Here is a 26517-nt window from a genome sequence, read left to right as displayed (position 1 = left end):
GATTTTGATTTTTCCACATCCTCACTAATACTTGTTATTTGCCTTTTGATTGTAGCTTTATTGCTCAGGCTAGAACATCTAGTATAATGTTGAATAAAAGTAGCAGGAGTATTTATCTTTGTCTTGTTCCTGATCTTAGGAGGAATACATTCATCATTAAGTATGTTCTCTGTGAGTGTGTCATAGATACCCTGTATTAGGTTAAGGAAGTTCTCTTCTATTTCTAGATGTTTTGCTCATGAAGGGGTATTGAATTTTGTCATGAAGGGGTATTGAATTTTGTCAAATGCTTTTTCTGTATATATTGAGATGATCATGTGGTTTTTGTCTTATAGTCTGTTAATAACAGTGTGTTAAATTTATTGATTTTTGGATGTTAAATAAACATTGCATTCCTAGGATAAATCCCAAATTTTCGAATCTTTTTTATATGTTCTTGGATTCAGTTTGCTACTATTTTGTTGAGGATTTTTGTATTTATTATGTTCCTAAGAGATATTGGTCTGTAGTTTCTTTCCTTGTGATGTCTTTTCTTGTTTTGGTGTCAGAGTAATACTGGTGTGATAGAATAAGTTGAAAAGGGTCCCTTCCCTTCTGTTTTTTTCTGAGTCTTTTCCAGCTGACTGACTTTTGCATTTGTGCTTGTGCATTAGAAAATGCAAGAGAGTTTCTTTTCACCTCACTCTCCCAAATGTACTCCTTTCACCTAGTGTTTCTTAGTTCTATGGTGAGTTTTTCCACGGTTCTCTTTTGTCATGGCACAGATAGGCATTGCCAGAGTTACTTCACTTCAAGCAGAGAAGAATAAATTATTTATTTCTAAGTTATAGTTGTATATATTGATACTATATATATATATATATATATATATATATATATATACCATTACAAGAATCATGCCAGTCAGTTCAAGTCAAATTGAGAGTCAAATGACCAAAATAAAGACTGTGGAGATTAATAGCTTATAAAACAGCTTTGATTTCTTTTCCTATAGAAGTCCTAATGTGAATATGCAAATTCTGGATATATTTTTCTTAGTTCTTCACAAAAGACTCTATCTTTTCTCAATATGTATAAATGTATTTATTGAAAAGGTAAACATTCCATGAAATTAAAAATAATTTCTATGTGATATAATAGTAACAATAATAGTATATATTATATACTTACACTGGACTAAACAGTTTACAAATTCAGTATTTAGGTTTTCTGGCAAAACAATCATTCTACCATAAAAACTAAAATTCTCAGTTCCAGATAGAAGGTGAAGATTGTAGAATGAGAAATAAGGCAACTATTCTTAGTCACTATAGACAGTTATAATTAACTCAACAAGTCTCTCTTGGATAGGTTCTTCATAAATGGAGACTAAAATAGTACACTTAAAATTTTATAATTTAGTAATTTTTTTTCGATGAGACTAACCTTAAGTGTCTAGAAATACGTGTGTGTGTGTGTGTGTGTGTGTGTGTGTGTGTGTGTGTAATATTTGGATGCCATTCCGTATTCAAGTGATTCCACCAGAAATGTATTGAGTGTGGAAATTAGCACTGTTTGCAGAGCATACACACACAAAAGAGACAATGTTCTATTTAATGTATTCTGGCGGTACTATCATGAAGAAATTGATAGATTTACCCTTTTAGATTTAGAAAATGCTTATATTCAATCTGAATTGGCAGAATACAGATCGAAACTGCCTAAAGGCATTACCTCATTCATCATAACACTTTTGCCTCTTAAACAAGCTTGAAACACATTGAGTACATTTTGCTCTGGTCTAATTTTTATTTTAATTTTATTTTAAGGCTTTTCCTATTAAAGGGTGTTTTGGAAGTAACTTTGTTGTTGTCATATATACTAATAAAATGATGTTTAGGCTTTTCAGAGCAAATTCACTTAATTTTCAAGAGAAAAAGAAAAACAATAAAACTCTCAAAATAATCTATTTTCATTGAGATTGTATATAATACCAATAATAGAATATTGAGATTTTCCGTCTCCTTTAGCAAAAATTCAAATGACTTGGCTTTTCATCAAATACCATATTACATAATTATCTAGGGTTTTCACTTAAAGTTATTGCCTAGTTGTCTGGATAAGTCAATTCATCTGTAGTTATGGAGATATAACCTTTTATATCTAATGAAACCCAGCTAAATGGATTTGTATTCAAATATATCTTGACACTGAAATGAAAGAGTTGCTTTTGCATATACATATAAAAATTTATGAAAACAGCTGTGTTTGCCATGTAGAATCATTTTGGTCATGGAAATTGGGCCACAGTTACTCCAATGTTATCAACAGCTAATGTTATAATACCTTGAGCCTTAAACACTAACTTGCTTTTTCATGAAAATGTCCCTATGAGGCAGGCATTACTGTGCTCCTTTTTAGATTATGAAACTGAAGTTTGCTGAGTCACATAGCTAAGTAAATGTTGGTGCCAAACTTTGACTCGAGTTTTCTGATGCTGCAGCCTCGTTTTTTTTTGTTTGTTTGTTTGTTTTGGGGGTTTGTCTTGTTTTGTTCTGTTTTTAACCTATAATACTATTATTTTGGAATATTTTAGTTTCTGTAGCTACAGACTGTGTTCCTGTTGTAGATACGGGAAGGCATTATGTCAGGAAATCAAAGTCACAATTTAAGAGCCTCCAAATAATAATTCAAAATAACAAAACTATATTTTAAGTTCTAATACATGTGACCATACTATACAGGCAATTCTTGCTTTGCATGATATTGTGGGTCCATAAATATGATTGTGGGTCCATAAATATAATTGTGCAAGCTGAAACCATGCAAAACAAACTTAATAATTAGTGGAGAAAATTATAACTGTTCTGTGAGCTTTAAAAATTTTTTGTCAAAACATTAAAAACTCTCACCATTGGTTATACATGTATAGAGAAATGAAAAGGTAGTAAAACTACTTAGTACACTGTAAGCTAAAAATAGAAACATTACGTTTTCTTTGTGAAACAAACTTACCTTTGAAATAAAAATTTACTCCCCCTGCAAAAATACCAGTAATATTAAAAGTAGTTTGAACGTGCCCTCTTCTCACAATATAACTCATGATACTGAGTGAGAATTTTTTCTATGCTTTGGCAAGTTTTATACTCCTATCTAAATCTGGATCAGCTTCCAATATTTTATCCTTTGTACTTTCAATGTCTGAAATTATCTCTGAGAGTATCTTTAGTGTGCCGGTACCACTTCCTTTAGGACATTTTCATCCTTTTTGTAACAACTACTTTTTTCCTTTATGTCGATACATTCTCCCTTGCCAAGTTGCTTTGGCCTCGTTATCTAAAGTCTAAAGTCCTTCAAACAGCATCAGTGTCCACATTGCCACATGCGATTGTTGATGCTATAACTCCATTTATGTTTAATTCAAATTTCACTTCCAACATTTTCACTTTGTTTTTTTGCTGTCCTCCCTCTCTTCCTCCCTCTCTTCCTTTCTCATTCCTTTGCCAATTCCCTTTTTGGATTATCTGTCTTTGTAAAACATCGTGTGGGTTTCTCACTGGGAGACAAGAAGACAGTACAATTACATACTTTGCTGTCTGTGAGTGAACTGAATAATAAATACACAGTGAGCAATCACTGACAGACTGAATGAACTCTTGTGATTAGTCATTGGTCATGATGTTACTATGTAGTGATTCTATAGATTGAAGCAGCAAAGATTGCACTTTATACATTGCTCACAGTTAATATATTGAACATTGAAATCTGAACTGTATTTTTGGGGGAACTGGTGTTTTAACTAAAGCATGTCACCGAAATTCATGCATATTAGAACCTTGCCAAGTGAGGACTGTCTGTACATGGTAATTATATGAAGAATATCAAGTACCACAAAGGATCATAAAATTATTACTCTACTGTATTATAAATTTACAGGTAGGTGTCTCCTAAAGTAATGTGCTAGTTCAAATAAATGTTAATTACATTTTAATAATTGATATTTATTATGTACTTATGATAATTTTACTTGCCTCCTAGGAATTTAGAAGAATTTGGAGAGATATATGATCCAGGAAAGTTTAAAAATTCAAATTGATAACTTTCTCTAGATGTAAAGACATTCAACATAAATCCATTTATACTTTAAAATGTAAATATTTGCTTATCAAAAAAAACATGTTTACATTATAAACATAAGAACTCTTAATTCATAATAGTGATTACCCATATGGAGAGACAGAAAATGGTTTTAAAAATTCTCCGATTATAATTTCTTATATACTTAGGTTTAACGAGATAGTATTTTATATTGAGACCTGAATATTTTCAACATACAATAATGCCACCTATATAATAATAAAATTGTCATGTTAGATTAACTACTAATTTTTAAAATTCCTATTTTGGACTGAACAGATTGACATGATTTGTAAATTGTTCTTTTAGCCCTAAAACTCTGTATTCTCCGATTTTTATGTTAAAAGCTATCAAATTTACTATATGTCTATTTGGAGGTTTAAATGCTTATTTTTAAGTGGAGTGTTAGGGTTCTCAGCAATATTTAGTAAGTTTAAATTTCAGGTTGTAAGCCTGTTTCTGGGTTAAGCTCTGGGAAGGAAAAGATGATTCATAGGAACCTTGAGACAATCACTTATCCCACATGAATTAAGGAGCAGATGAAGACAATACCAGACACTATCTCCAGAAGTCATTCTATGTTTTCTACAAAGTGTTAAAAGATAAAAATAAGATTGTTTGAGTAATATTCAGTTTTCATGAGCGTATGTGTATAATGCATGAGATTTGGATGGGTAAATATACATAGCATAGTTCTTTTAGAATGATTTACTTTTAGATTGATTGACTTAACAGAACTGCTGAAGTAAGTAAACACACTCCAATTTAATTTGGAATAATGGGAACATTGGCTCTGCTGCAGTTATTTTAAATGTATATATGCCCCGACTGTGAATGGATTCAGTTCATCAATGGCATTGCATTGAAGTCATTCAGAGACTTTCTTTTGCCATTGCAGGTAGAGCGGGAAAAAGCCATTCTTCTGGCCAATCTCCAGGAGTCACAGACACAACTGGAACATACCAAGGGGGCACTGACGGAGCAGCATGAACGTGTGCACCGGCTCACAGAACACGTTAACGCCATGAGAGGCCTGCAGAACAGTAAGGAGCTTAAAGCTGAGCTGGACGGGGAAAAAGGCCGGGACTCGGGGGAGGAGGCCCATGACTACGAGGTGGACATCAATGGCTTAGAGATCCTTGAGTGCAAATACAGGGTGGCAGTAACTGAGGTGATCGATTTGAAAGCTGAAATTAAAGCCTTAAAGGAGAAATATAATAAATCTATAGAAAACTATACTGAAGAGAAGACCAAGTATGAGAGTAAGATCCAAATGTATGATGAGCAGGTGACTAGCCTTGAGAAGACTACCAAGGAGAGTGGAGAGAAGATGGCCCATATGGAGAAGGAGTTGCAAAAGATGACCAGCATAGCCAACGAAAATCACAATACCCTTAATACGGCCCAAGATGAGTTGGTGACGTTTAGTGAGGAGCTAGCTCAGCTTTACCACCATGTATGCCTGTGTAATAATGAAACCCCCAACAGAGTCATGCTGGACTACTATAGGCAAAGCAGAGTCACCCGTAGTGGCAGCCTGAAAGGCCCCGATGATCCCAGGGGACTTTTGTCTCCACGGTTAGCCAGGCGGGGTGTGTCATCCCCAGTAGAAACAAAGACCTCCTCTGAACCAGTTACAAAAGAAAACACAGAGACCAGCAAAGAACCAAGTCCAACCAAGACCCCCACAATCTCTCCTGTTATTACTGCCCCACCATCATCTCCAGTATTAGATACAAGTGACATCCGCAAAGAGCCAATGAATATCTACAACCTTAATGCCATAATCCGAGACCAAATCAAGCATCTGCAGAAAGCTGTGGACCGGTCCTTACAATTGTCTCGCCAAAGAGCAGCTGCACGGGAGCTGGCGCCTATGATTGATAAAGACAAGGAAGCCTTAATGGAAGAGATTCTCAAGCTCAAGTCCCTGCTGAGCACCAAACGGGAGCAGATCGCAACGCTGAGGGCAGTGTTGAAAGCCAACAAGCAGGTGATCTCACTCTACTGACAACTCATGCTAGTTAATGCTTTCTTAACTAGTTTATTCCTTAATGTTTTTGAGTGTCTGCTATCATCAGGATGAAAGTTCAGATTCCTGGTCAGCAGAGAAATAAAACAAACTATGTCCCAGTGCCAGATCAGAATGTAAGAGGTATTTTTAAGTGAATGAATGGATGAAATAGGAAAGTAACTGTGCTCCAGTAGGTAGAGGTAGAGGTGAGGAAGTTAAAGCAGGAACAAAGGAGAAGATCCATGCAGATACTGAAAGGCAGTTCATGAGGTACTTAGCTGGATTCTAGCAATCGCTGAGTGTGAAAACAGGAGATGGAGGACTGGCAGAATAGGCGAGCATAGCAGCTTACACAAGGGAAATAAAGCAAAAAAGACACTGTGGTAGGAAGTTATTACCATAAACACTACTATAATCCAAAGACCAGTGATAAAGAGTGGTTATTAAAAACCAATACCACATTAAGTAAGACTTAGCCTTTATCAAGGACGTAATATCTTGGACATTCCTGGCCAAGCCATTTAGATAACTTCTCTGACTTCTTCCTGAAGGTTGAAATTAAAAACATAAAAACCTGGATTTATAAAAATGTCAAGATAAATAATTGACACAGATGTATAGGTAAGCATGACCGATCAGCCAAGAGAGACAATGATCAAACATTCACTGATTACATATTTTATAGCTGGTAGCGAGTAGGGATGCAAAAATAAGTGACTAGTAATCTAGTAGGAGTTCAACACATGCCTATAACTATTTACAAGATAGGACATATCAAGCACTTTAGAATGATATAAACAGTGCCATAGAAATTCAGAGGAGAACAAAGCATTCTTGGCTGAATTTTCATTTTCATAGTGGTTTGCATTACCATTTACATTTTGTTAGAATCATAACCCTTATGGGCTTAGTAAACTAAATAAAAACGCATTTCTAGCCATGCATTTAAATTTAATGATGTGGGGCCTATTTTTGTGATGTTTATGTGCCATAAATAGCTTCAAGTATCTATAGATGATATCCATTATATTTAGACATTGTGGAATGTTAATTATAAGGGCTTTGCTGAGAATTCCGTGGTATAGGATAAAAGGGGAATCTTCAATTTTAAAATAGGCATTATGCATTCTCTACGTATCTTTTAATATACTTTAGGATTTTTGTTTTGTAGGCACAGTGTCTCCTGACGAAATAAGCAAATATTTATGAAGTACCATCTGTATACTAAACTGTGCTAGATGCTAAAGATTCAAAGAAGACTAATCCATGGTCCCTGCTCTCCAGAAGAGGACTCACAGACTAGTGGGGATGTCAGAATAGAAACAGATAATTACAGTTTGATATACATGCTATAATCGAAGTAATGGGAACATTGCAGAGGAAGTAACTAACGTCTCAGAAAAGTTGGAAAAAACTTCACAGAAGCAATTTTACTTGAATTTGTTCTTGAAGGATAAGAAGTTGCTTTCTAGAAGAGGAGGAAATAATTCCAGACAGAAAGAACAGTCAGTAGAGAGGTGCAGAATAGGATGATATATTCAGGAAATAATTTTGAAGATCTCTGTGGCTGGAAACAATTTTTTATTTAGAAAGTCAACTTTGAGAGTGTGTGGAGAATGTGGCAAATGTAGAGGTCAGTAAATCTAACAGGTTATAGATACTAAAAATTACTTAAGTCTGAAAAAGTTCTGTGCAGTCTGTGGACAAACAAATCTACAGTAAAGCTGAGTCTTTTGGGGGCATTTCTCACAAATAATAAATAATTTTGTACTTTTATTTGAGATCTTGCTCTTCTGTCCCCCCCACTATTCTCCGCTTAGGTATCTGACCATGTGGCTCCACCTGCTTACAAATTCGTTACACCTACGTTTTCACTTAAAACCAACTATCTATTCTAAATGAATATGTATCTAAATTCAATTTTTTAAAAAATAGCCAGTTTTCCCGTGGTCAGTTTCTGCATTCTGGATAATTTTCTGAATTTATAATATTTCTAAAGATTCCACTGAGTTAAAGCACTACAGGACACATTGAATTCTTCTATGGGTAACTTCTCATTTGAATTTGAATTTAAATTAAATCAAAACTAATAAGAAACCATTTTGGAATCAAATCTTGAAGAAACTAACCCATTCCAACATTGTTTTAGTTGAAAAAGATTCTTTTTATCTCTAGAATTTGGAGCTTTCATAAGAAAGTCGAAGCTGTCCATTTCAGCCACAAAAAGAAATGTTAAAGACCAGCATTGTTCTCCTGAGAAATCCTGCTAGTAATGGATTTTTCTCATTAGTAACAGACTTTTTCATTAGTATTAAATATTTTTACACAGTCTGAAAAGCTGTACTTAAGTTTTTAAAAATGGATGTTTCCAGTTTGGCTGTGTTCTCAATTTGAAACTATTAATTACAAGAATTTCAGACATTCCCAAATCCCAGATTTAAATAAATATTTTGATTCATTCAACATTTTGGAATCTGCTTTTATGGAGATTGTGAAGAATTAAATTTGACTTACAATTTGATTATTAAATTTGACAATAATTCATTGTTTTGAAGAAATTGTACGCAAAGACTTAGAAAATAATTGGTTCTTTGTTAACCTTTTCCTTCCTTAAACATAAAGTATGGATTGATAGTTTATCATATATTTATGTCATAAATTGCAGGGGCCTACATCTTTTGCTCTATTTATTTCAGGCCGACGGAGCACAGGTGCCACAAGAATTTTTGAGTTCTATTGTATTTCATTTGGAAGCTGTACTTCTTCACTAACTTCTTGATAAAATTCTTCTTATATAAAGTTTCATTTTGGCTCCCTTCATATCTGAAAATTCCGTGCTCTCAACAATCAACATTAAATTTTTAATGAAATACTATAATTGCTTAGCCCCTGGTATTGACTCTTGTTCACAGTTGGGTTCTAATGCAATTTAACCACATTATGGATTCACAACATGTTTTGACATCAAAGAAAAATGGCCTCATGTCCAAAGTACATATATATGTTTATATAAAATTTAACCAAATCAATTTTGTTTTCTCTTTATGGAAGAAAGTCATAGACCCAGCATGAAGAAATCTGTACGATTGATTTTCCTGATATGAAAATTGTAAGCGTTGTGATTTTTTTTTGCTTTAGACAGCTGAAGTGGCACTAGCTAATCTCAAGAACAAATATGAAAATGAGAAAGCAATGGTGACTGAAACTATGACGAAACTTAGAAATGAACTGAAGGCTTTGAAAGAAGATGCAGCAACTTTCTCATCCCTGAGAGCAATGTTTGCAACCAGGTAATCATTTTTTCTTCCAAGGTTAGCTGTGGTACATGGGCAAAAGACTTTAAAACTCATATGCGTGCATCTTCTTGCATCTTGAGTGTATTTACTATGCCATCTAAAAGGGTAAGATGTGAAGAAAATATATGAGATTCCACTCTGACAGATCTAAGATAAAACCTTTTCTGCTATTTTCGAGAGCCCTCTACTGGATGCCCTGGATCAAGCAACTCCTTTACATAGAATTATTTTAAATCAATACAATAGATATTTTTTTCTAAAGAATCAGATTTTTTTTTTAAAAAAAAAGCCTCCAATAAGAAAAAAAAACCCTACTTGCTAAAATAGCTAAACGTTATCACCATGGAAATTTATCTTTTTGACTAAAGTACATAAAAGTGCTTATCATTAGTATTGTATAAGATGCCATCATAATGAAGATTAATATTCATCATCATATCAGCTACTTACTTAGATGTTAATCACTGCGATTTAAAACCTCTAAAATGTAATTATATATCACCAAATTTTTCACATTGCCCAACTAATTAATTAGACAAATATTAGTTATAGCCCCATCAGTTTCATTATGAAGTGCCACTATATTGTGTTTTTAAACGTCAAGTGATTCTTAAGAATGCGTTGATTCAAAACATTAAAAATCCTGAGGTTTTCAAAAAGTAACCTTTTTTGCTACCACAATTCAGAGCCAAAACAAAAACAGTTATATGCCTTATACGATGCAAACTTGGTACAAAGTTCATATAGCATAACTATTGCTTTATTTGCAGATTCAGTAAAAAATTTACATGTAGCTGATATAAGTGTAAAACAAAACCCTAGGTTTTATAGGAGCATGGGAATCTGTCTAGCTTTCTTTGGGTATTAGGAGAGAAAGACTTAAGCTTATAGTTTGTGATTGACTATTGAAGATGGTGGTGAGGAGGCTGAGTGCCCGAGGGACCACATGGGTGTGGGGGAGCTGAACATAACTGATTTCTGAATCTCCAAGGATGGTAAGAGTTTGAGGAGTAGAATATACATGCCTCTGGCCACTGTGCTGGAGCAGGGAAAACAGGACAGAGAATGAGGATGGTGCACATACCCCTCAATGATGAAAGAAATCAGTCGGAATTACATGTAGAATGAAGAAAATGTAAATTTTCTTTGAAAAAGAAATCAAAACTTTTTAAAGGGACATTTAAACTCTTAATCTGGTTATATAAGAATTATTACCCTCAAATAGTGCATTGTCACAGAAATTTGTTTTTTCGGGTATAGTAATTGCCTTACTCCATAGTATTTTTTTTTTAATATTGCTATCTGACTAATTAAAATAAATGCAGGTCCTAAAATTCACATTGTATTTACTAAGCCCCAATTTTTTTAATGACTTGCTTCTCGACACTCAAGGTTAAAGAAAATGGGGACCTACCCAGATCTCAAGTTCTTTCACTACAGGGTTTATTATTTCTTTAAAATGCCACAAGGCTTGTGCTGCTTTTAAAGTTTATACAATACATTTTGGATAACTCCACAGTTATTAACTATTTGCTGGCGCATGAAGAGTATTCGTTATTATTATTTTAGTGGGTAAATTCAAAAAACTGACTAATTGTATAAATAATTCTTCCTTCCAAATACATATGTGCTTAGCTTTTAACTTTGGTGGGAAAACTAGATCACTGAGCTTATCTTCCTGCTGCAGCACAAGTTTCAAGCCTAAATGAAGATGTCTGACAGCCTCCGTTATCTGTATCAAATTCTATGTAAATCTGGATTTTCTTTGGCATCTATTGCTTTGTCTTCTGGTTGAGAAATCATTGAAAATATTCAGGTTTCTAATTAAGGCAAATCTGCCATATTGAAAGCAGTGGCAGCTGCAGTCTGTACTCAATTAAAATAAAATCTATAAATATAGATAAAGAAGAAAATTTTTTATAAACATTATTTTATTTCTATGCTATAGGCATAGCCTATAACAAACTTGTCACATTCCTCCAAAGAACACAGTAGAAAAACCCATCGTAGCATATCTAAGATGCTGTGAACACTACCTGAGATGTTTTACTGTTAATTCTTCTGCCACCATGGAGCAACTGCATAATGACTCTTTAAGATTTCATCGCTTAAGAATGTTCCCATGTGTACTTCATTGAATAGATGTGCCATCAGTTACTAATCTGCTCTACTATTTCCAGTTTTCTACTGTAGTGGGTTCCTTGATTCTCTTCTAGGAAGATAGTGTTCTAAATATCTAAATTCCAATAAATAAATAAATAAATTTATTTATTTATTAATTCCAACTGAAATTCTAAATTCAGTTTCACCAAGATATTTTCCTGACCACTTTTCTGTTTTGGTTCCAGATGTGATGAATATGTCACACAATTGGGTGAGATGCAGAGACAGTTAGCAGCCGCAGAGGATGAGAAGAAGACTCTAAATACTTTGTTACGAATGGCTATCCAGCAAAAACTCGCCCTGACCCAGCGGCTGGAGGACTTAGAGTTTGACCATGAGCAGTCCCGACGCAGCAAAGGCAAATTTGGAAAGAGCAAGATCGGCAGCCCTAAAGTAAGTGGGGAGGCATCAGTCACCGTGCCCACCATAGACACTTACCTCCTGCATAGTCAGGGCCCACAGACACCCAACATTCGGGTCAGCAGTGGCACTCAGAGGAAAAGGTATGCATGCAGCAATTTTCATAGTATGGTGCAGTGGCCAGATTTTAGTTAACTGCAAAAATTAATGTGTTCTTATTATGGAGGATGGAGGAAGGGAAGGAAGAGAAAAACTGGGAGTGGGTGTATAAATGGGACTTGGTTTTTCCAAATCAAAATTTTTTTGATAATTATGTTTATTTACTCCTTTCTGTCATCCACACTCCATCTCTTGATTAACCATAATATAACTTTCAAGTGTCTTGTTAACATTTTTGCTGTTCCTTGTATGCATAAATGTGCCTCTCCCTTACCTCCAACCTAAAAATTAGTACATAAAAAGTGGATATTAAGAATGAAGCTATGTTTTACATGGATAATAATTTTAAAAGTCATTGTACTTCTGGTAATGGTGCTATTTACCAGCTTCTTTTCCATGAGACAAGGATATGAATATGTTGTCTTATGGGAAATTTTGTCCATGTTACCAAAACTGATGACTTGCTGAAAGGAGATGTCTATATTTAGGTAGAAGGGAATGGAATGTGTATAGTCTTTTTCTTAAAAGCAGCTTTTTGTGCTTTTTTCATTTGGTATGTGAATATTGCTCGGAGAAATCACTTGTAAAGTTTTTAGTGGCTTGATTTTCTGACCTTTTTCCAGAGTCTTCGATATTGAATTACTTACCCTGTATTTTCAGTTAATGGTACAATTTTTCTTTTAGGAGCTTTCAGTAAGGAATCAAATAATATAAATATTTTCTATTTGTGGTTCAAACTGACTAACTATAATAAATCTCGTTTTCAGTATCCAATACAATTTCCAAATAGGGTTGTATCCTGGTGTGGAAACTAAACAATTAGCAAAATCTTGATTTACATGTTAAAAAAATTAAATGCCAATATAAATAATGTTGTCACTGGTGAGGCTTTGAAAGGTAATTAAAGTAAAACTTTTTTGTTTCCTATATGTATTTTCTTGGATCTCCTGCAAGACAATTTTCACCTTCCCTTTGTGATCAGAGCCGTCCCAGGACTTCAGGGGCTTCCTACCTACAGAATTTATTAAGAGTTCCCCCTGATCCCACCTCCACAGAATCATTTCTTCTGAAGGGCCCCCCTTCCATGAGTGAATTCATCCAAGGGCACCGGCTCAGCAAGGAAAAAAGGTTAACCGTGGCTCCACCAGGTAAACATTTTTTCCTTGGGTGCATGTGATGCAAATGATTAGTTGAATAGACAGCTCCCCCTTCCTTCCAATCACTCACGCCCACCCATCCACAGAGTCTAACTTTGATGACGGGTAAATTCCTACAGCTCAAGTAAAAAGGCCTTTATACTTAGCATCCTGTTTCCTCCTTTACTCAGCCAGACCATCATTCCTTAGGAGTCTCCAGGGACTTTCTTTTAACAACAGCCAAGGTTGGAAAATCAGAATTGGAAGAAATAAGATAGAGAAAAGGAAACTAGCAACAGGCACAGCACGAGACGCACACCTGGATCCTATTTGCAATTTGGTAGCTCATAGCAATTCCATCTTTGTCAAATTTTGTCATTTTGTTCTGATCATTTTAAATGTAATTTCAGTAGAAGGAGCCATCTTTATAAAAAGCCTTTCGGCCTAATCTCCTTTTGTAGTGACTCAGAATGTCTCCTCAAACCTTATAGAGAAATAAAAGTAAAATCCTCTAAGATTTTGCTCTTCAGGAACACATAGGTCTTATTATAACATTCTTATAGATTGCAGGCCCTTTTTGATTTACACTTACTGATATGCTCACAATTTACTTTAGCTTCACTGTTTTGCATTTTTATTTTTATTTTTTCTATAAAGGGCCTCACTTGAAAATGTAACCTCTGGCAAATAAAGATCATCCTCAAGAAGTCCCTACATGTAACCTGTAGATCAGAGGTAGCACACTGAAAGGAATCCCATGAAACAAAATAAGCTCAAAGGCACAATTATTTGTCTATCACAAGGAATTAAAAATTAAAAATAATTCCAGTTAGTTGTCAACAGCGTGAACCTCAGAGATTTCACATGGTCATCTATATTTCTGGTCTCTCTCGAATGATTCTGAATATCTGGCAGGCCTAGGTCTGCATTCATGCATGTCAGCAACCTGTTGGAGCTATGTAGTGCTTGCTGCTTTTAAATAGGGCAAGCTTTGCAGTTGGCCACAGCCCCCTCACTCCCTAATACCTATACCCAGCCTGCTACACTCAATTTTGTTATCTCTTGGCCCCTATTGTTGTAGCCTTTGAGTTTGCCACCTTTGCCACAGATCTTTTTTTCTTCTAATTTACTTCAGTTTTACTTCCCACCTAATTTACTTCCATTTTACCTTAATTCCTTTTTGGAAACCTCAGCCTTTGGCTCTCTAATACTTTCCTTATCTGATCCATGAATCAACCTACTGATTAGGATTAAAAAATGTGTGGAAATTTACAGCACATGTTCAATATTCTAAGAATGTTTGAGGAAATTGGTAGTGACAATGAGTCAGAAGAGCCTAACGGCCAAAATGTACACCTAAAAAAAAAAAAGTAACAACTCTGCTGAGTGTTTCTACTTTCATAGCTCAATTTATTGTACCATGGAAGGGTACCTTGCAGTATTTGTGAATCACCAAAGTGGTGATGATTCATCAGGACACCTCATTTGAATAAAACTCACAAGCCTTTTCAGTGTTCCAAATAGATTTAGTAGCACTATGTACTAGAATTTAGAAAAGAAATCGTATGATTAATAAGTAACTCTAATATTTTAATTTTAAATGAGTCATACCAATATGATTAAATATTAATAATATGAATAATAATTTCATTTGTATATGACTTTTACTATTGTTTTCATGAACATATATTTTACATTATTGTCATTACATTGCAGAAACCATTAACATTATATCATAAACCTTTCCATGTTGCTCCCTAGCCTTATTTTTAAAGATTGAATTATAAATTTTATGTCAGACATTGTTATCACATGATCACTACTTCTCTTGTTAACTAATGGGATAGTTTCCCATTATTTGTTATATTATAGAATGCTACTGAGAATATGTTCACGCGTTCATCTTCTCATCCATTTAATTTTTTCTCAAGAGTGAGATCACTGAGTTAAAAGTATGAACATCTTTATGTTTTTGCTCCATTTTGATGTTGCTGTCAGAAAAGATATATCAATGTACTAAAAGCCCCACAAAATATTTTTCTCATTTTCATACATTCTGAATCTTTTTACTACTTTATGTTCATACACTGTGCTCATCTTTCAACTCTAAAGCTAGTTAACATATATGAATGAAAGTACCATTATGTTGTCTTAAATTCTTTAGTTTTGAATAACCAAAAAATTTCATTAGCCTTAGATATGATTACTGTACATAAGATTAGAGATATAAATTACGTAGAATTCAAAATCATTAATAGGCCAGAAAGTCACTTTAATGGCAACTTAGCATATTGATAAATCTTATTTTAACCATTTCTTTGAAATTAAAGTAGTAAAAGCTGTTATTATATTCCAGGGAATTTCAGTTGTATGTCATGAAATCAACCAGATTAAGCCTTAATCAACCAGATTAAGCAGCATTTTTTTTTAAAGATTCCAGTTAAATAAATTATTATAGAAACTGACCAATCATCTATACCAAACAAATTTTAGCTTCTAAAAACATTTGAATTATTGACTATATATTATTTTTCCTAGGCTGAACTATATTGGGTAAGACATTAAACATTATTTATGATGATTTTACTATATAAAATGTTTTCATTTATCTCAGAAAAGAAAAATAGGCCATATATATCCAATCCTAGGTTCTATTTAAGAAATATCTTAAACCCATGGGAAATAATAGATTTTTATGAGTATTTTTTATTCATGAATTTATAAGTTATTGGTTATTATAAAATTTAATAACTAGTAACAATATACATTTATCATTTTAAAGGATAATTCACTGTTAATTTATCAGAATACTTTTTGACAACCATGTTTTATAAAATATATTTTAATATATCTTAGTAAGTTTATGCTTTATTCTAATAAGCAGATATAGAGATTTTTCTATCGAGGATCATTAATGTAATTAAATCAATAAAATGAAATTAGTTTAATTTCATTTGGGTCCTTTGGTTGAGGAATTGAGAGAGATATAAATCTCATTTTAAATTTTAAGATGCAGAACATAAAATATTATTTACCATATATGAGATATTTTCAAATAAATTTTATTTCTATGAGGTGGTCCACAGAAAATCCCATCTTCTTCAAGGCACAATTTCTCAGTTTTTGGGCAATCAAGTCTTGGGTGGGACATTGATTTTCAAAATTAGTAGAATGTTTTGTACTAATTAAGTACTATATTGTACTAATTGATTTGCAACCTTGTGGAGGAAAATTCTGGCCCTTGCCTGTCACTTTGGCTCAGTCTCTGCTACCTCAGCCCCTGAAATTCTGCTTCTGGACATGGCTTGTTGACTTGCTTGTTCTCAGCTTTATACTTATCCTGGCATACAAACTCCAGTGTCCTTCCCACTTGTGCCTAACAACTTTGATGAACTTGAATCAAAAGGAACCCTAATGTCATCAATGAGTTTGCAGTCAGACAGCGGATAGTATACCTTCCCAAAATCATTGGTTATTTCGTAGCCAACATTTAAACTTGATGTCTTAACTACCTAAGCTTATATAATAATAGTAAAATGTTACATTTAATCAGCATTAAAGTTAGGCTACCAGAATATGTAAAAGGAATCTATGTAATTCATAGGCAAGAGATGTTACTTCTGTAGTAAAGACCTAACTGCATCATTTGTACAGGATAAACAAGAAATCTCAAACTTGCAAAAGCAAATTGAATTTTCTCCATGAAGAAATAGCCTAAGCAATTTGTTCCTCATACAATGTAGGAGCTTTTCCTCTTGTATGTTTTGGTTCCCCGTATCATTTCAATTCCCTCTGTCCCTCCTTACTTCTCTCTCTTCCTCCCTATCTCTTTCCAGAGAAAGTGTCAGACACCATTACTGAAGTAGTGTGAAAGAAATGTATTGTTTTGAAATCTGAAAAATTTCTATAATATTTTAGATTTTACTGATTTTTAAAGCAGCTAACAGAAAGTATTAACCTTAGATACCTAATCACCCCTTTAGATATATAGTCAACAGTAGCTACAAACATGTTCATTACTGAAATTGTGTTTACATTTCACTGCATTAAAATAAGTAGACATTTGTCTGTTACATTATAAAGCTATGTTCTTAGGTATGTGCCAAAACTGGTTTGTTTGTTTTTTTCATTAACCCATTTGCTCATTCACTCATTCATCAAAATTTAACAAAATGTACTGAGCATGTGTCAGGCACTTTTCTTGGCTCTTGATATAATGATATTGAAATAAAACTCCACTCATGTTCTTCAAGTAACTCATAATCTGGTATGGGAGATAGATAAGCAAATAAGTATTGAAGTTAATACATGTTCCTGGAATAAATTGAAGAGTTAAGGTGGTTAGAAACATCCTCCCAGAAGAGATGTGAGCCTTGGTTGGGAAAGGTGACTACACCTTAATAGACAGAAGGTAGAGGTGCAGATGTGGGTCATGAAAAAAAAACCCTTATGTGAAAGCAGGTCAACTTGTGCAAAGACCACGAACTTGAGGCTATGAACTGGGGCAAGATTTGGGAATGATGGGAAATGAGAACGGAAAGATGGGCAGGGATCTGAAAACAGAGAACCAGTTTAGTGAGAGCAGACTTTATTCTGTGGGCATAGTTAACAGTTTTAAGAATAGGACCAGATTTTCATTATACAATCACCCTGACAGCATATACGGAGACTAATGAAATATGCAGAGGAGAGGTGGTAGAAAGTTGGAGTAAAAACTGAGGAATATGAATATTTACACATGTCTGAAGTTAGAGAAGTCCATCTATATGTGGAAGCCAGCATGTCCCGTGTACACACAATCCACTCTAACAGCCTTTGCTTCCTCATCCTCCTGTGATTTGTACATGGAAAGAACTCAGTCAGTGTTCTTTAAACTTACTTTTTGAACTGATGGCCTCAGTGGGGGTTTTCCCCCTCTAAAATATATTTTTTCCTATAGAGGAAGAAACATTTATGTGTATCCCATTTCTCCATATCATTGTACTTTGTTTTTCCATAGGATTCAATTCTTGAAATAGCAGGAGTGAATAATATTCTGTTGAAACCTGTCATTTTTCAGGCTTGTATTTTCTTTTAACATAGCTTCCATAAAGTTCTTCCCTAGGTGTTTCCTGATGCTAGAGCATGTTGCCCTGGAATCTGCCAAAACAAAAGTTAATTCAAAAATATTAATTCACAAAATTACCAACCACATGTTGAAAAATACATTTTTCTATCTTGCCCCAATGTAATATGCAATTAGAAATTGCATCAGATCTCCAAATTTTAGTGAATCATGCGCTGCAAGAGTATTTTTCTATCTTGTTTTGGGTTAGTCATGATTTATTTTACAGTGGAAACATACAAATACCCTCGAAATTTTTTATTTCTTTCAGTATTTCTTCAAGTAGCAATTTCATTTTTACAGGAAATCTTTTAGTATAGAATGATCTTGAATTGAATGTGCAATGTTAAGAACATCATCTGAGAGATGTGTCTCTTCATTAGAGTCTGTCCATTTCTGTAATGGACAGATACCGAATTAAAAACGAAAGTACAGGAATTTATCTAACCTCTTCTCAAATAGCTCTATATTTGCTTTGTTTAGATAAATACCAAATATCCTAAATAAGTATTGCTGAATGTTTTGATTTTCATCCAGATAACTAGTTTCATACAAAAATACTTTGGAATTTTAGGATCTTTCTCCTTATTTTCTATTTCAGAGTTAAGCTGTATATCTCATATATACCAATTTTACCATTTTGTATATAAGTGTACAACAATTATAAAGACTTTCTGATCCTTTATTGTCTCCTAGGCAGAATTAGCCACTTCCTCCTCTATTCCCCGTGACAGACAGCACAGTCACAGTTTGTCTTAAAATCAGATTCCTCTATAGGTTCGTAAGCTCCTTTTGGGCAGACACCCTGCCTCCTTGGTCTTTTAATCCCTAGGATATTGCCCTGTATCTCACACACAGGAGGTCTTCAGTTTGTTGCATAAGTGGTATTTGGTCCTAATTTTCCACAATATCTCACAATATATGGCTTTCTTGTGGCTTATCATCTATACATGTAGTTCTCCGTTATATAGAATTATAAATAGTGTATTTCAGATTATGGTATAATGTAGGTAATGTAATAAAATCTACATAACAATTGCACTTGAAAATTTCTCAAGTCAGTTATTCACTTTTCTTATTACTTAATCCAGGAAACATATATATCATTTTAAAGTTTCTTTATTTGATTGTTTTAATATATGCATTCCCCTAAACTAAGGAAATTATAAGAAAATATCCATTTTAGAGGGCAAAATTTATCAATATATGTAGTGCAGTAAAAGTTTACATATAAATACTTTGGCTTTCCTTGTTTTATTTTCTCTTATTCTTTTTTATGTCTTTCTAGTTTTTAAGTATATTTTTTCAATAGATAATGATGATTCAAAATTCAAAAGGTACAGAAGAGAATACAAATAGAAAAGAGTGCTCTCTTTTACATATAAATACTTTGGCTTTCCTTGTTTTATTTTCTCTTATTCTTTTTTATGTCTTTCTAGTTTTTAAGTATATTTTTTCAATAGATAATGATGATTCAAAATTCAAAAGGTACAGAAGAGAATACAAATAGAAAAGAGTGCTCTCTGCCACACCATGCCCAGCCAACCTTATATATCCTCTCAGAAACATTCTCTACATATACAAGCAAATTTATATAATTGTATACATGTATATTTACAAATATGTATTTTTATATATGTCTTAACAATAACATTGACACAAACACAAACATTGTTATGATGTTTTTTTGTTTTTTTTTTTTTACTTAATATAGCTTAGCTTATTTTTAAATCAATACTCATCTTTTTGTTTATTTTTAACCTGATGTTATGGAGGAGAAGGAAAATGTACTTGAACCCTTTTAAAAAGCTTGAAATGTTTCCATGTGTAGAATAGAAATATTTCTTTCTAGACAATAAAATATCAACTATAAGACTTTTACTTTCTAGATGAGAGCTATTCAATAGAAATATAATGTGATAATTATATATGTAATTTTAAATACTCTAATAGCTACATGAGAAAAAAGATAAAAAGAAACGGGTGAACTTAATTTTAATAATATATTTTATTTAACACAATATATCCATAATATTAACATTATAACATGCAATTATAAATGAGATATTTTATGTCCTGTTTTTCTTACTCAGTCTTTGAAATTCAGTATGTATTTTACACTTTAAAGCATATGTCAATATGAACAAGCCATATTTCTAGTGCCCAATAGCCAGATTTAGCTAGTAGCTACTATATTGGACAGTGCAGTTCTAGACCTTACTTACCCATGGTTTTAAATAGCTGAAGATAGAGGCCTTGCCTTCATATTCCAAAGCTCCCCATACAAAGAAGAGTTTTAGTATTCAGTTCTGGTGGGCAGCTGGGGTCTCATTGTAGTTCAGGGAAAATGGCCAGCAGCATCTTCTATGCTATGCTCAGACTATTTAGTCCAATCTTCTGGCACCAGTCTATTGTTCTACTGTTTGCCCTCACTGTAATTACATAATAACCTCTATTATAAATAATCCCCTGATTATAAGCATTTCCTGGGCCGTTATATTTAAACTGCAGCTTTGAAAGAAACTTCTTTTATCTACAAAGAATACTAAGAAAAACATAGTAAGAAAAAGCCACAATAGATAGTCAGTGAAGCCAATTAACAACTGTAAGCTTTCTTTTACATTTGTAAGGATATATGAATAGCTAGAGTGAAGAAATACTGAAGAACCTTCTCCAAATCTGAGACTCTCTGATTCTATGAATACAAATTATTCTCTCCATGATTGGGACTGGAACTCATTGTATACAATCCATGTTTCTAAATAGAACTATATTAAAATATCTTAGCACCATATAGTATACTTTCCATCAAGTATGGAAATAAACGGAACAAACATTTTTTGGATGACATTTAAAATTTCTATGTGTTATGAACTACAAGACATGGAAAGTGTTCCGAGCAAGTGTTCTAGTGCCCAATAGCCAGATTTAGCTAGTAGCTAGTGTTCCGAGTTCATGCTGAATTCTTGCTGTTTGCTAACACTTTGGTTTCCTTCTCAAAACTGATAGGCTTCACTTTCTAAACATATACTATTTTGTTACACTATATAATGAGGCCACTGATTTAATTCAGAAATGCTTCTGTGGTACCCTTCAACATGGCAGCCAACCAAACTCTCTCACACATTAATAGACATCTTGAGGAATGGACCTTTCTACATTCTAAACCTGGTTCAGCAGCTCTCCTGAGCTCTGAGCGAGTGGGCAGGATCTGAAGGAGCAGCCTGAGTTCTTGCTGTGAGTATAGTACAAATGACGGGTATTTCTAATGCTCGTGGAACAACTACACTCGCTACTATTTCTTTGTTTTAAATGATGTAGTAAAAATGTAGTTTCATAGCACTTACACCTACTTACAGTAACCTAGAAATTAAACTTGTATAGCCACTCACCCAGGAAAGATTCACAGTTCACTGTGTTCATTACACAACAAGGAAGCATTTGGCCACCCTCTCCTTTTCCTATTGCACAGCCATACGTCCTTTCTTCTACGCACACCTCTCTTTAGTCACCTATTACTGCTCGTTTGGTTTTCTTGGCTATTTCTCCAGTGTGTTTATTATACTTGAAAGGTAAAAGAAGAAAAGCACAACTCGGATTGGTTAACTTTACTCTTTTCTGTTGTTTACTAAATAAAAAAATAGTAAAGTCATAAAGATGTCATACAACCATTAATTTTGTTCTTCTTTAAGCCAAAAGAAACAATCATTGGTAAACCCTCAATATCACAAATTTAAAGCTTTTGTGAACTGTACATGCAAAAGCCAAGTTTATTTTGGCTTTACTCATTACTGGACTCCCAAGATTTTTTTTTTTCTTTTATGGTGCATGGGTTACATATGTCACTTCAGTGTGTCCAGCCCACAAATCAGATCTCTTTCGGAAGGACTGCTTCTTGAGCTGGCCTCTCATGCAATTGCATGAGTCAGTGAATGTTCTTGAGAGGTAGACTAGATTAGATTATTACTCTTATAATAATTTAAAAGAAACAACTTCTGTAATTTCAAGTATTTGCATTTAAAGGTTTGTGTGAAAATATGTATACTTATTTTGCAGGATAGTGATTTAGAGCAGAATTGTCATTTTAACTTAACCTACTTTGAGTAGATATAAAATTGTTACTTTTTTCAGTTAAGAACTTTGTTGCTGCTCTGATGCTGTTCATCTAGTCTATTTTTTGTTCCAAACTGAGCCTCACTTCCCAATTCTTCTTTGCACCTAAGATCGTGTCTTATTAAAAGTCAAAAATCAATCTATGATCAATTTTGATCAGAAGAACTGGAATTAGAAATTGAGAGTAGGAAGGGTTATCATTTGCTCTGGCCATGTGGTACCCAGATTTCTGGCACAGACATCCCAATGAGGATGTTGCTTAATTCCTCTTAAATACCTATTTCTGGCTTTCCAGGCAGTCCCGGCTCCACCTCTATTTATAGGATCCTTTAAAAAAACAACTATGTTATAGTCATTTAGTCTGAGTAGATATTTATAGAATAAGCCATTATGTGAAGACAGTAGAATCAGTTAAACATAATTTTTTTTCTCTTTTTGTGCACTACTTGACATCAAAAGCAAAAAGAGGTAAGTTGGCTGATTAACCTGTAGGTGAATCTTATTTTCTTTAATAGATTTATTCCTATTAGCATCACTTCAATTAAATTACTACGAATCAAATTCTTTTACATTAGGAAGCTTGTCATTGTAAATCATTCTTTTCTTTGAAAAATGAATAAGCACCTTCTGTAAACCTGGATTTTAAAAAATGTTTAATATTTAAACATGCTGCTTTTCCTTTACTGAGTTATACTCATGGTTTAATTTGCTTATGAAGACAAAATGCATTTTGAAACATTTGATTTAGTTTTGGGGTTCCCCCGTAAAAAATGTGGGTAACATGTTATAAGTATTTCTTCTTTCCTTAAAAAAAAAAAAAGACCAAGAAATAACTGACATTGGTAAAAGCTTATAATTTTCAGATCTATCGCTTAATAGAAGAGGATGCCCTGAACCTCTCAGAATACTTTTTAGGGTTGATTTTTTTTTTTGAAAATGAAAAGAATATTAAATAAGAAAATCAAACACATTTCACTGAGTGGTGTCTCATAAATTTTTCTTGTTTTTACAATTGAACTTTTTTAGTGAGTTTTTGGTGTAGTTTATTTAACTTAATTCTCTTTTGTTTCTTTTTGATGATGAATTCTTACATTTCAAAGGTTTAGCTGGTCTTTATTTGATACACGTTATTATTGACTTTGTTTAATGAGAACAACTATCTTACCACCTTGAGTTAACTCTGTGCCAGCTGACATTGTTCTTGGGTAGGTCATTTCTGAACAAAAGGTTATTTTTTAAAAGGTGCTTAATTGGTTTAAGAATCTGGTAGCAAAATGTACTTTTACCTCTTGGTGCCACTGTATTTAATTACCATCTCCACCTTTAGCTTCCATGTCTTTCCTACCATAGGCTGTTGATTACACACATGCTCATGGTTTAATTGTAAGGTGTTCATAAGCACAAAGTTGACTGTACTGCAGGGCATTTTTATGTTTTTCTTTTGCAAGATTTGAAATAAAAATAGATAATGAGTATTGCTTTGTTTTATCAGCTAGTTATATGATATTCATCAGGACAGAAATGGAAAGCTGGATGAAAGTTTCTGTCTAATCTATTATCATGGAACAGTCTTAAAATGCTCCTTTTCCTTAACAAGTCATGCTCTGATTCTACATTGCCGAAGAAAAACTTAATGCTTGTCACCAAAGTGTGATAAACCATATGCAGTTATCATTATATAAAGGCAGAGCCAGATGTTTTTAAAGATCTTTCGCCGTTATATTTTTCATTGTGTATGCTGAAATTTTTTTGATTCAACAATTCTATTTCTGGAAATTTTTAATGAATAATTATTGTTACTATCAAGGGTATAAACATATAATGGGATTTGTTGTGTTAAACACTGACATAAAGTTAAGGCTGAAGTGTCTGGTGACATAAATTAGCAGATCACACCCGAGTAGGTGGAAATTATGATATTGTCTTATCTCTGGGTACTTTCTGAGAAACTAATGTATTAACAGGATATATGATATGTTTGGCAAAAAGGGATGAGATAGCCAACTCTATGTGTTTGATTATAAAAATACTAAAAGTGGTCACAGCTATCCATTTTTACTAGTCAATGTACCATTAACCGCATCATTAGATTTTTAAAAATATTTCAACTTTTTCTAACTACTGTTTAATGCAAATGTTTCTATCTCATGCTCTCATTATTTTTCTTTATGTAATGTTTCTGCCTTAAATCGTTCTTATTTTTCCTAAATTCTCTACTCTGTGTGTTTTTTCAATTTATGTGTGTAGGCATCGATAGGACTACTTAAGTGTTCAAGTTATTCCTACTAGGAGAATGTATTTTGATGCTTCTTTCCATTAACTTTTCTGTTAATTCACTAACACACGCTTAATCATTTTGTAGATTTAGTGAGGAATAATTTAGTATTGATGTCATTGGCACACTTTAAATAATCGCAATTTACAAATTATTTTCAAGATGCATACATGAAAGTTTTACAATTATCAAAGAATAATAATCACCTGATATCACTAAATTAGCAAGAGTCCTTTAGGGAAGATAAAGTCAGTGTATCAGCAAGTATTTTGTACCGCGTGCAAATTCCTCAAGCAAACTACTGTGGGGAAACAAAGAATTTTAAGAATTGTAAGGCAAAATTCTCAGCCATATAGCCTGACGGAGGAAATTAGATACATTGCTCGGAAAGCCTGACGGAGGAAATTAGATACATTGCTGGGAAAGCGGTAGTCAAAAACTTTATACAAGAAATGCTGAAGAAGGCGAGATAAGTGCTAGAGGTTAGAGGAAGCAAATGCTTCCTTTCGTGTGGGTCAGGAATAAAGACTGAAACTTGTTAGTTTTGCATAGTCCAAGAGAAGAGAGAGCATTTCAGATGAGTGTAATGATAGGAGCAAACGCTTGTTGAAATGATTTCATCAAGTAGTCTGTGTTGGCCCTTTTAAATTTCATTGTTATTAATAGCACCTACTTTTGTTTCTTGAAACTGAAAACTTCAAGGTCATCTGACTCCTCCCTCTTGTCCCTCATGTCTAAACAATGACCAGTTCCTGTGAGTGGACCCTGGGCTACATGCTGTCATAAACATTCTTTCACCTGATCTACAAGATTGGCATTTAATGTTCTCACTTAACAGACAGCAAAACTGAGATTCAGACGATTAAGTCCCTTCCTCAGTGTCTCTCAGCTACTGATGATGGAGCAGGGATCGAAAGAGGAAGTTTTCTCTGATAAATTCTAAATCTCAAGCTGAAATGGAAGAAAGTTGAGAGCACAGAAGAGAGAGAAAAAGAGGAAAGCAAAGAGACCATAGAAAATTACTGCAGAAGTATCATTGGCAAATGGAAGGAAATTATTGTGACATACTCATTATCCATTCCCATACATTGTTGTGTAAAACCCTCACTTGAGACCTGAGCGTATGCAGAAGTATTTCATTAACTATGGGGATCACCTTTGTGCTATTATCCACAAATATTCAGAATTCTTGAGCCGGGAGGCTTTTGAAAAAATAATTATGCAAGTTTTCTGTCTACTTCAGTACACCATGCAGAGAAATTTATATTTTCTACTGACATAATTACTCAGATTTTACATTCTATCACTGATTTAGTTTTCTCCAATACTATTGGTTTGACAGTTTCTACATTTCTTTAAAATGCTTTTAGCTGAAATTCAAGTGCAAATTTTCATTTAAAATTTGTGCTTTTGGCCTTTTGTATCTGTCTTTGCCTTTCAGTTATCTTGAATTAAAACTTATTAGTTTGTTTGTCTGTTTATTTCAACCCTTGGACTGCTTAGATTTTAGAAGAGTTCAAGAAAAGTTTAGCTATTCTTGGTTTATTAAGACTAAAGAAGTAATCTTGGCAGAGTAAGAGGAAGTGATAACTGCTTTCATTTTGAAGCAAGTGAAAAGGCTCTGGATTAGTTAAACTGAGGAGCTTAAACAACAAACATTTATTTTTTTTCAGTTCTGCAGGCTAGAAGTCCAAGATCAAGGTGTGTGCAGGTTCAGTCTCTCCTGAGGCTTCTCTCCTTGACTTGCAGATGGCTGCCTTCTCACTGTACCTTCACATAGC

The 26517-nt window shown here is 33.6% G+C and overlaps 1 protein-coding gene across 11 annotated transcripts in view; it reads left to right on the top strand.

Annotated features, from left to right (window-relative positions):
• BICD1 (BICD cargo adaptor 1) overlaps nt 1-26517 on the top strand; it is a 167754-nt gene that overhangs the window by 129017 nt on the left and 12220 nt on the right. For 4 of the 11 annotated variants that reach the window (XM_039882349.1, XM_039882344.1, XM_039882345.1 and 1 more), the window contains 4 exons: nt 5015-6109; nt 9269-9420; nt 11775-12092; nt 13063-13256. In XM_039882349.1, coding sequence (XP_039738283.1) covers nt 5015-6109; nt 9269-9420; nt 11775-12092; nt 13063-13256 — 1759 coding nt within the window. Of the gene's footprint in view, nt 1-5014; nt 6110-9268; nt 9421-11774; nt 12093-13039; nt 13257-26517 lie in introns of those variants that run through there. The other 7 variants (XM_039882352.1, XM_039882351.1, XM_039882354.1 and 4 more) reach the window with 5 other exon arrangements.

The sequence above is a fragment of the Pteropus medius genome, unplaced genomic scaffold, assembly GCF_902729225.1.
Source record: "Pteropus medius unplaced genomic scaffold, Ma_sr-lr_union100, whole genome shotgun sequence".
Classification (NCBI taxonomy): domain Eukaryota; kingdom Metazoa; phylum Chordata; class Mammalia; order Chiroptera; family Pteropodidae; genus Pteropus; species Pteropus medius.
This window is presented reverse-complemented; position numbering and strand designations above follow the sequence as displayed.